Source organism: Varanus komodoensis, unplaced genomic scaffold, assembly GCF_004798865.1.
Source record: "Varanus komodoensis strain SLA01 unplaced genomic scaffold, ASM479886v1 scaffold174, whole genome shotgun sequence".
NCBI classification, from domain to species: Eukaryota; Metazoa; Chordata; class Lepidosauria; order Squamata; family Varanidae; genus Varanus; species Varanus komodoensis.
In genome coordinates this window covers 182,160-194,266 of record NW_025335515.1, presented here as the reverse complement: position 1 = coordinate 194,266, position 12,107 = coordinate 182,160, and the positions used below count along the sequence as shown (strand labels likewise).

Sequence of the window (12,107 nt, the reverse complement as noted above, 5' to 3'; positions counted from 1 at the left end):
TCCCTGAGAATCAGCAGTAGGCAAGCCTATTTCAACAAGAGTCCATGGCCAGCCCAGCCCCCCTCTAGTAAGCTCATTCCCCCCACCCCCTCTTGGGTTGCTTGAGACTTGAAAGTCATATATTCCCCTAAGCAGGGCTTTTTTTGTCATGGAACGCACCAGAACGGAGTTTTTTCAAGTGATTTTGAACTGCATAGCAGATCAGCAGCAAACATCATTAACATAGTGCCTGCAGGCTGCTATTGTGTCTGCATAACATTGTGTTTACATAATATGTAAATATGCAATGTGTAAATATGTAAATATGTAATTATATGTAATATTGTGTTTACATATTAATAATAATAATTAGAGGATTAGGAGGATTTTTTACTTAAGAAAGTATTGTAACAGATACTGAACGAACAAAATCATTCTAGTATGGTGATCAGACAGGAGCTTCACAAACATGGAGTAACTCTCTTACTAAGGGAGATGACTAGTAAATTTGTATCTCTCTCTCTCTCTCTCTCTCCTCCTTCCTTTGCCATAGGGATTTTTCAAATGGCTTTCTAATTGCTGAAATATTCTCATGGTATTACCCAGAAGACATTCAAATGCATTGCTTTGAAAATGGGACCTCTCTAGCTGTCAAACTCAGCAACTGGTCACAGCTTGGAAAGGTGGGATAATCCAATTATGAATTTCAGATAAATTTTGTATTGTTGACAAGAGACAAGAAAATGGAAGCTTCTTTACTGTCTCTTTGAATTACTCGTGACTGATAGATAATGCATGTTATTTGTGTGGGGGTGCATGTGCAGAAATAGGATTTCTACCAAATAACTAGTTGAATTATTTTTCAATACTAATAGTGAATAAAGACAAGTACCTCAAAACCAATCTTTGAGGTAGGTGCCTTTTCGGTATGGGCCCAGTGAAACTTCGCAGATCAATAGGATTGTGCCTATAACTTTGTTGTTCAGATTTTGTGGGCTACACAGTTTGCAGCTCATTTATTTATTTATTTGGTTTTTATCCTGCCATAAAGCTTCCTTGGCGGGTCATATATTGCCAGGTATATGATATTCATGTCCTTGCTTTGTGGGAGAAATGTACATCTTTAATTATCTAAAGGCAAGAAGTGGAATTTATACTTCTGAAGGAGGCTTTCTTTCCCCTTCATTAAAGTTCTTTGCAAAAAGAAACCTGAAGCCCATACGCGAGCTAATTGATGGGACAATTCATTGTAAACCTGGAGCTGCAGAAGTATTTGTACAAGACATTTATACAATGCTGACAAACAGGCGGTAAGTCTTTATATGTTAATGTTGCCTTTTAATGCATAACTATTGCTGGTAATTTTTGCTCTGTGAGGGTTTTTGAATAATGGTATATTTGCAGTTCTGTAGAAATCAAAGCCTTACCGTTAATATTTAAGGCCCTAAACAGTTTAGGACCAGGTTATCTAAAGGACTGCCTCTTCCCATATGTACCTACCTGGATGCTTAGATGGTCATCCAAAGCCCTTCTCAGAGAGCCTCCACTGAAGGAAATGGAAAGGGTGGCTATGAGAAGAAGGGCCTTCTTGGTGGCAGCACCCCAACTTTGGAATCAGATCCCCAGAGAGGTTTACCTGGCGCCTTCTCTCTACCCCTTTCAGTACCAGGCAAAATCTTTTTATTTGCCCAATATTTTAATAGTTTAAATAATTTTAAGGAGAAATTTTATATAGCCAAGTATTCTTTTCTTTTTTTAGTTTTACTATATAAAATACAACTAACCTTCCTTACAGTTAAAATGATAATATATAACATTCAATATACAGTAAAAATAAATCATAAAAATACTGTGCAGCCAAGTATTGTCCCTACTCCATGGCTTGTAGACCTTATTTATTTATTTATTTTACTTAATAAAGGACCTATATTTTTCCAAGTTTGCACAGTTCCTACCTGCAGGCTCACAGTCTTATTCAATATCATGAGATGAAACAGGGAGAAGAAAGCAAACAAATTGGGACACTCTTTTTTGAAGCTTAATAATCTCAGTAGTATCATCTGACCTGGACAGGTGGGCCTCTTTGCCTTTAAGTACTTATACATACCAACATTCCTCAACCCTTTGGTCCATGACAGAAACAGGATGGTTCCTGTGTTTGGTCTGCCAGGCTAGAAGCCCTCTCTGAAATGCCTCACTAAGAATGAAATTGTAATGGAAAGTGGTTTGAGAGAGAAATGCTATTATTAGTATGCTCTCTAATAATTGAGAGCCAGTGTGGTGTAGTGGCTAAGAGCATGGGACTGGGACTCAGACGATCCGGGTTCTAGTCCCCGCTCAGCCATGGAGCCAACTGGGTGACTCTGGACCAGTCACAGACTCTCAGTCCAACCTACCTCACAGGGTTGTTGTTGTGGGGATAAGATGGAGGAGGACAATGATGTAAAGCTGTCTTGAGCCCTTTGTAGGAAAAAGGCAGGATATAAATTGAAAAATAAATACATAAATAATAAATAGTGGGCCAGAGTGTTCTACACTGACTGGATTCACATGATTATGGAGAGGGAAGGAAAATACATTGGCTTGTTTCCCCCAGTGCACACGCCAGTTCCATGCAAGGGAATTTGCATAATCACCTTCACTGGCATGGCTTGCTATGTTGTAAAAACCTGGTGAAGGTGGCTTGTTACCAACCAACCAAAAACGTATGGGCTGTGTAGGGTTCTGGGGTGGCTTATTAACCATGGGAGCATAGCAAGGTTTCCTTTTCAGGTTTCCATCCTGCACCAATGTTTCCTTTTTAATTTTGTGAGCGCACAAGGGTTTGGATAGGCTTGCTGTTGAGAGTCAGAAAGGAAGGGTGAATGGTGCTGGAATATCTTTTTCAAAGATATCCTTTCTTCAAAAGGATCAACAGCATCAAGCATAGTCCCATACCACTGTTCTGGCACTACATTTTTGCCTTTATTTGCTAGAAGCAAGTGGGGCAGAATTCCATGGTTCTCTGTGTGTCAGCTGTTATTTAATTTCAGTAGCACATTCAACTGTTTGGAATGCTGCAGTGAAAGTAGCTCCTTAGGTCTGAGCAACTTAGCACTTTCTTACAGAATTCCATTTGGTTATTCCATGTAAGAAATACAGTAATGTCTAACAGTTTTTGGTTTTTGAAAAGTCAGGCAAAACAAATGCAGTACGTACAATTATCCCTCCTTCTAGGATAAAACACAGTCGGGATGAAGAGATTGACTTTACAGATCGTATTTACCAGGAAAAGTTACCAATGGTTGCTAGATCAACTGCTTCAAGGGCTATTAAAACCAACATTAAGCTAACAGAGCTAATGGTGGAGCCTAATATTGACAAAAACAGGCAGAAGGTTAATGCGATCATCAACATGCACATGCACCGAAGGCTGCTAGACAGAGAACAAGATCCAGGTGAGTGGCTCTTTCAAAACATTGTTTGGAAAACAGAATTGCAGTGTGCTATAACTAAGCCTCTAAATTTGGCATTCCCTCCAAACATACACTGTTTTATGCAACAAATGCTAATTGTTGTGCTGTCCCCCACGAATGTGTACAGATACATGTGTGTGTGTGTAGTTAATACCCACAACCACCTACATTGTCTCTTCCACTCTACACGTAAGCTAAAGTTTTGTGCTACAAATCGTGAGTTTTGTGCGGTCACCCCAGGCATAAAAATTGCATACCTAGAGATATAGAGTCTTGGCAAACCCCAAAAAAGCCATTTTGTTGCTTCTGTTCTCCAAGCCTTTGCCCAAGTTTTGTGCTAGCATGTGACTATTCAGTGACATAACATTATTTTGGGTAATGTCATGGAATAATAAAGACTATTTGCAATGTATGGCTGTGAAAGCTGGACCATAAGGAAGGCTGAGCACCAAAGGATTGAGGCCTTTGAATTGTGGTGCTGGAGGAGACTCCTGTGAGTCCCTTGGACCGCAAGGCGATCAAACCGGTCAGTCCTAAAGGAGATCAGCCCTGACTGCTCTTTAGAAGGCCAGATCCTGAAGATGAAACTCAAATACTTTGGCCACCTAATGACAAGGAAGGACTCCCTGGAGAAGAGCCTAATGGTAGGAACAATAGATGGCAAAAGAAGAGGGGGACGGCAGAGGATGAGGTGGCTAGATGGAGTTACTGAAGCAGTTGGTGTGAGCTTAGGTGGACTCCGGGGGATGATGGAGGACAGGAAGCCCTGGAGGAATGTTGTCCATGGGGTCATGATGAGTTGGACATGACTTCGCGACTAACAACAACAATAACGACTATAAATCCATATGACACAAAATAGCGTTTGAAATAATATTTGCTATGATTCCTTTATCTAAAATGCTTAGCCAACAAGGTAAGTTGCAGTGGCTTTTCACAACACAATCCTATGCATATTTGCTTAGTAGGAAGCTTCACTTTGTTTGATGTAGCTTGCTACCTAGTAAGATAGCACAGTCACAAAGACAAAGTGACACAAATGGAGCAGGATTCTTTGGGTACAATATCAACTTTTGCATCAGTGATAATCATTGTCTGCTTTCACTGGAGAAACCTCACAGGGAAATGCAGAAATGGGCCACTGAAATGCAGATCTACCTTCATAGTTGTCAATATATTTATGGTACTTATGTGGGCCAAGTCTATGTACCATCACTTGAAAATAAGTCTTACTGAGTTCACTGGAGGTGTTCTCTCTCATCAGCATCCACACAATCCCATTCTGAATGTTTGAAATTATGTATTGCAATATTTCTGAACAAACTTAATTTTTTGAACATATATTTGCTGTTTCTCTGATTAACAGAACTCAAACAGAAAAAAAAACTTTTTCAGCAAAGAAGTGCAATAAGGGGACAGTTTTGCCAGTTAACGTGTTTGCCTGTTAAAACTCCCTGTCAATTAGTTGTTAAATGCCCAAGAACCCAACCAGGCATCGCTTCATCAAATTCCCTTAGCTTCCCATTGATTTCACTGTAAAAAGTATATTTTGAAGACACATTGCAAGCATGAGTGGCTCTCACTGAGATGCTCTTGGGATGAACTTGGCTCCATATATTAAGTTTATAGCTTAATCTTGTGCATACTTGCTCAGATGTGCATCTCAGCTGAGCTTACTCCCAAATAAATGTGTAGAGGATTGCTCTTTCAGCTCTGAATGATAATTGGGGAGCACACGCCCAGTCATGTACTGAACTGAAGTCTGAAAGGCCTCTGTGGATTAAAGGGAAACCTATTGAAGAATTTTATTTAGATAGAATATTTGTGATGAATGGTTCAGAAATCTGGACACAGAAAGAAAAGCCACCTGGGCCTATTTCTAATCTTTCTTGCTGCACCATCCAAGGAGAGTGGATGCATGAGCGAAGGTAACTTTTTCATGGGGAAAAAACAAGTGAGCACTTAGGCAACAGCAGCTGGTCCTTGCAGCTAAGAGAAAGACTTGGGTGGAGGAAATGGTTGTTCCGTGCATGAGCACTTGATGAAGCAGGTGGTGGTAACTGCTGGCACTTTTTCTAGGCAGGTAGTATAGGACCAGTCCTCCCCACTATGATACTCAGAGTGAGCAACAAAAAGGAGATAGGCGCAGTTGCTGCATTTTCTCACTTGTATACTTCTTCACCCATCTATGCCATAGTGGCAGAACTAAGAGGTGAAGCTGGTGGTGGAGGGAGAGTTTCTAGACTTGGGGCTCTCTTCCTTGTATTTACAACCTTGCTGCAGGGCCATGGAAAGAAGCTAATGTGATTTACTTCAGCTTGCAATTTGCATGAAGAAGTGGTTTCATAAGCACCTGTGTGTACACACTCCACAGATACTCTTTGTAATACATGATAGGGTTGTTTCATTCTGCTGGCAGAAAGCTTTTACTGTATGCAGACTTGTTCGTATTGTTTGACAAATGTAAAATCTTACGCTGTGATTATTCTTGTGCAAACCATTCCACAAACTCTTCCACAAGTCATTTAACAACTCATTACAGCTTTTCTTGACTGAAAGTTGCTTGTGGTTGTTGTGCTACTGGTGGTGATTAATGTGGCAGAAAAACTCTGACTTTCTCAGAGAGGTCTATGTGGGATGTGTAGCATTCACCAGGGCCATGTCATGGCCATCCCATGTCATTTCCATGCTTGGGATGGTGGCACAAACCTGAGGCTTGTAACATAATATAGGAACAAGTCTTTGGCATAGGTTTGGAGGGGTACTGAATTGGTGGGTTTATAATCAACACCTCATGTCTGCTATGTTTTATGTAGGATTTTCCAACTGTCAAAACCTGGAAAATTCTTGACCCCCATAACCCCTGGCCAGATGTCTAGTAAGAGCTTGTATAAAAAAGAATTAATTTTAATTTAGTTAATTTACCTGCATAAATCAGCTTGATCTCTGAGGTCATTTGGAATGGCATATTTATTCAGGGTACATCAGGTGGAAACTGAGGAGAGGGCCTCCTCTGTGGTGGCATGCAGATTGTTAAACTTGGTGTCCTAGGACATCCATCTAACTCCTGCTGTGTTATGTTTTTGCTGCCTTTGAATGACTTAAAAATAAAAAACACGTTTTTAGTTTTGGCTAGCTGAATATTTATCTGCATTGTTGGATTGGTTTTTCATTTTCTCTTTACCGTGATATTTTTCATCTTTTTAATTGTATTAATGTGACATATAGATTTAAATAATTTTTTTTCTGAACTGTTTGAATACTGTACAGTACAAAGGTATGGGCAAATCCTATAAGCAAAAAGTAGTGCCATCATGTATCTATCTATCTTGCTACATCGTGAAGAATAGAAACTGGTTTGTTCATTGAAATATGCTGCATGCACATCCATCAGACTCTAGATCATTCCAGTGAGTATCACCCATCACTTTATGCTCTAGGTGTAGTTTTGTCCTTAATAAAGCATTTTTTCTTTCACAAGTATTAATAAATCTTGCAAAAAGAGTATATACTTTAAAAATGACATGGTATGCTTGTCACTTACCCCTTTTTTTCCCCCTTTCAAGCACGTTTTGATATTAAACCAACACTGGGTGAACGAGCTGTTCGTCGTCCTTCTGTTTTGGCTCCTTCCTTGAGTGCAACTAATCTTCAGAAGGAGAAATCTATTCCTGCGCCAAGCAGTAAGCATTCTTTTTCAGATTTGAAAGGTTAAGGCTACAGTCCTGTTCACATTCCTTGTATGTATATCCCACTGAACATAGTGAGACTTATTCCAAAGTTAGCATTCATAGTAGTAGACTGCATGGAGACAATCTTAATGAACACTTGTCTGGGAATAACTTGCATTGACTTTTGAGAAACATTCGACTGAACATTTTATTCCTATTAAATATTTTTAAAATATTGGCCTTTGTCCAGATATATAGCACTCCATCTTTTACTATGACTTCCTTGTGGAAAAGGCCATATGTTTCATCTAAACCTTTTTCATGTTACAAATCTATCCTTGGGGACAAAATGGTTTAGAAATATGTTCTGTGTTTTTATTTAAAGGTTTCCTCCTTTGAATAAAAACAAATCTAGGACTATAAAACAAGTTTAATTGATTTTAAACCATCTTAAATCACTGCTTAAATTTAAGTAAGTGTGCAGATCACAATATACATGCCTTTTGGAGATACAAACAGTATCTTACACTACCCACCAAGAAAAAGTGAGTGAGCAAGCGTCCACCTCCTTTTGCTTCATCACACAAAGAAAAAGGATGCAGGCAAGGTGCTTACCTTTGGTGAGTGAGACAGGCAGCACAGAGGAAGCTGCTGCCATGCCATCCAGTTGCTTTTCACCCCTGCTACCCACATGTAGGAGGGGTTTCACTCGGTTCCTTGTGGAGGGTGGCACAGATCCTTTCTGCAGCACTGCCCAGCTGACCCCACTTTGCCTGAGTGTGACTTGAGCAGTCCCTCTGGAGCATGAGGGGAGGGTGCCTAACTAGCTCTGTCCTTTCTGCTGTGCCCCAGGAACTGAGCCCTATTTGTGCACCGGAAAGTGCTTGACAGCCCCAGTGATCTCGACACAGCTCATGATTGTGGCTTTCAAAAGAGCAGCCTCATTCTTCACTGCTTTGCCTTCTGGGAGACCATCTGGAAGAATGAGATGGAATTAAAATGCAGATGGGAGGAGAGTTACCAACATGAGCCTGATCATCTTTCAGGCACATCCATGCAAAAAACCAAGCATGCTGGAAACAGCAGGATTTCTTCCTGTGACATGTAGAACCAGCCTTGAGTGAGGGTTTTCTGGTCTTAACACTACCTGTATAGTAAAGAGGAATGCAAGCAAAGAGGAAAAGGCTTTATCCACTCCTTGACTCAGTTTGGAAACTCATGGAAGCTCAGTTTGTTGTGATATGTTTACACCATAAAGATAGATATTAACACCAGCTAATATCCATAGAATATACCACAGCTAAAGGCACAGGAGTTAAAATCATCAACATAGTATTGTTGACACCTTGACCCTAAATATTCTGCTTTCTCAGACATTCCACTACAGTAATTCCAACAATAGCTTATAATTTTATAAATGAGTATCATAACATGTTGCTAAAAGGTTTTTTGTATGTTACTGCAGTTAATACTTTTCTTTTTCCTGCCTAGGTACACCTTCCACAGAAATCAGAGGCAAAATGGGTGTTCATTTCAAAACCATCCAAGTGAAGCAAGCTGAGAGATGCCCTTTTGATGCTAATAAAAATGTCTAGGCACCCATTCTAAAGACTGTAATGAGAGAAAAAAGAATCAAAGCTGCTTTTTACCACAACAGATGCCTTACGGCCAGGTTTTTCTAACGTATTGAGGAATATGTTGCCTTACCGATACGCTCAATAAACATTAATGCTGAGACAATACATAACTTGACATTGATACAGGCTTAAGGAAACCACATTAAAGGATTACTGATTTTTACATTTCCCTTTACTCACATTAAAATGGAGATGTTTTCTAAATAGCAGTTTGTATCTAGCCGAGTACTGTTGTGTGTTTAATAAAACCTATCATTGGGTAAGCAGAGTCTCATTGTCAAGCAGTTGGGTTTTATAACAAATGTAAGAATATGTTCTGTTTTGAATATACCTATCGCATGAAAATGCCTATAAGTAATAGCTGTATGGCAACATTACTAATGAATGAGATTTAGGAAATATTTTTAAGTCAGGTGAATCAGATCTAGAAAATACACAATTTCAGGCTTAAACCAGTTCTTTCAAGCCAGTATGAAAAAACAGAGGTACCCATTACTTTCGAACACAAGCGATTGCTTAATATTAAAGTGCTGGGTATAGATCACTGAGCTTTACAAACTTGTGATGATTTTGCAGTGAATGTTCACTATGAAATTGTATTTTCAGCTAGCTTGGCTCAAGAGGCATTGCAGTAAATGGCTCCCCATAGCATATCATCCAAGGCTGGTAAAATTGATTTGATTTCTGAGGCAGAACATTTTGTAGCTCAGCTTTTCTCATATTGGTTAGACATGGGCTCTTCTGGAGATACTGGTCAGCATCCAACAGAGAGATAATGCTTCTAAAACAACCTGAAATGAAAGCAACTGCTAGTTTCCAGAAACAGGGAACAACAGCAGAGCTTGCAGAAGGATACAAAACTAACATGTACTGATCCTGAAGCAAGCAATTTTGCTTGGTTTATGGGTTGATTTAAGCACTGCTAGCTTGTGGCTGGTGCAACAGAAGGAGCAGGTACACAGCAGAATTAACTTGAATGCTTAACTCACCAGATTCACACTTTTTCATTCCGATGAATCACCACCATTACCAGAAACTGTTTCAGTAGTCTTCAGTCCCATCTTTTTCATTCCCTTGCTATCACCTCAGTCACTAATAGTCAGCCAGGCATTCTGTTTCTTTCCTTTTCTCCCTTCCAACTTTGCTCAATACATCATGCTTAACTAAGTTCTGTTCCAGCACATGCTTTTTGCCTTGCAAAGCACAGACCTGCTGGTACCTTGCAGAGCAGGAAAGTTAGGAGACACTGGACCTGCTGCAGCACTGTTGGTTCCTGAGCCAGTATCTGACAAACACTAACTTAAAGCCAAATTTTAGAAAGTTCAGAAGCAATGGTGATTTAACCCCTAATAGGATATGTTTAATTTATAATGCAGAATTTTGTGTCAGCAAAAGGCAGCACAATCTGTTAACCTGTTTTGTGTATTTTTTAAATGTCTAGTTATTAATTTTACAGAGTTAGGAAGATAACTGAAGAAAGGACAGGACACTGTATCAGTGGGGTGATTGTATTGTGTTGAAGAATACATACCACAATCTAATTCAAAATTAATTAACAGTAGCTAAAATATGTATAGCCATTAACTAGGAAAATGTATTTCAGAAATATATTTGCTATGTTATGGTTACATTTAAAGACCTGAGCAACCAAAGTGTGGCAGGGCTAGAAATACTGAGGGATTTATAAGAAAGTGAATTTTATGCATCCCATCTTGAGCTAGTACGTTTCAGGATAACCTTCTTTTTTGTGTGTTTTTCTCTTTGCTGTAATTATGATTAACAAGCTTGTTATTAATACCTCATATTGTGAAGATTCATAGTGAGAATGTATAGTAAATTTGTATGATTTGTATTGTAATAAAAGCAATTCAGAATTTATGCACAACGACTGTGTGGAATGAAGATCTGAGTATGATATGCATACTGAGAGCAGACTATAACTGAGAATAATATACACATAGGGGTCATCATCCACTGAAGAAAGATACCAACTTTGCTCATTAGCACAAACCACTTGCAGATTGTCATAGGGTACTCACATGCTTTCCATTATCCTTAACAGGATGAATTAGTGCTTATATGAACAAGAAGCAAGTTGGTCTATCCACTCTGGATGAGTGTGGCATGTTCTGACTCCAACAAACCATTGAATAGGTATAAGTGATAATAACAAGTATTTCCCTTCCCTTTTTCATCCCAAGCTTGTGACTCAGAGAAGACTTCATGATTTTTAAAGCCTGTTTTCTCTAACATATAAATTGTGTAGTTTGAGTACTTCTTAGGATTGCAAGCCAAGGTCAAACCATGGTTTGGAATCCTAGTTTCTAGGGGGCATTCAGATTTCAGATTCCCACACAGAAAGTAGTAATGCAATCCTTCAGAAATTTCAGTTTAATAAACCAAAAATCTTAAGGGTGTGCAAGAAGAGGAAAAGAAGGAATATTTAGCTTGTTTCTCTTTGAACAAAACCAGTATGAAGAACTAAGCAATTTGGCCATGAGCAATAATGGATGTACAACTTAGTTATCATTCATTTATTTGTAAACTGCTCAAAGTCCATGAGCTATAGGGTGGTATATAAATGTAATAAAAATAATGTACCCCAACAGATACAATTAACTGTAGTAGTCAGAAGTCCTGCATGATAACTTCAAGGACAATAAGGCCTAGCATTTTTATAATAAGCAGCAGAGCAATGCTTGAAGAATTTATGCTTTAAATTAGTAAAAGTGGAAAGAACTATCAAGTATGGTTGATAATTGATCAAAAAAGATGATTGATTACAAAGTATCTTCAGTGTTCAATCACTTACAGAAGATACTTTGTGCATGAACATGGTTGCAAACACATGTCTCCATATTATACGTTCTGATACTGGGAAGTGATCCATATACATTCAGTAAGGTTGTTAACTCACATGGATTTTTTAAATGTAGTATGATACAGAAGCTTTAACTCTGTTTCTGGCTATAATTGTTTTCATTAACTGAAGTACAACCATGAGCATAAGACCTGTTATATAAAAAACAATACCAGTTTATTTAGATGTTGGACTATTGAATGCCATATCTTTATAAGCACTAAAATTAAAGAAACAAGATACTTTAAAATTTACATTATGTATTTTGGTACATCCCAATATTTGTTGTAAAATAAATGTTAGAAATAAGCTTAGTCATTTAAAATAAAGAGAAATGTCAAATGCAATCTAGATATTCAAAATATAAGAAAAATTTCTTAGGCTAGTTGAAGTGTAAAACTAAGTATTCCAAAATACTTGCAAAACAATAATCTGTATTACTATACAAACATTTAATTTATACTCCTCCGGGTGCAACCCTATGCATATTTAAACAGAAAAAAAA

General features: G+C 38.5%; 1 protein-coding gene across 3 annotated transcripts; it reads left to right on the top strand.

The window, feature by feature from the left end:
- Positions 1-510: 510 nt before the first annotated feature.
- LOC123021705 (spermatogenesis-associated protein 4-like) lies at positions 511-10,620 on the top strand. 3 transcript variants are annotated; one of them, XM_044426726.1, is made up of 5 exons: positions 511-662; positions 1,171-1,289; positions 3,196-3,416; positions 7,001-7,117; positions 8,597-10,620. In XM_044426726.1, exons 1-5 carry the CDS (start codon positions 597-599, stop codon positions 8,698-8,700), a joined length of 627 nt encoding a protein of 208 aa, XP_044282661.1. In that variant the 5' UTR covers positions 511-596; the 3' UTR covers positions 8,701-10,620. The 3 variants fall into 3 exon arrangements, with proteins under 3 accessions (XP_044282661.1, XP_044282660.1, XP_044282659.1); XM_044426725.1 differs by lacking the exon at positions 8,597-10,620 and adding an exon at positions 7,958-8,586; XM_044426724.1 differs by lacking the exons at positions 7,001-7,117; positions 8,597-10,620 and having other exon boundaries at positions 3,196-3,952.
- Positions 10,621-12,107: the final 1,487 nt, after the last annotated feature.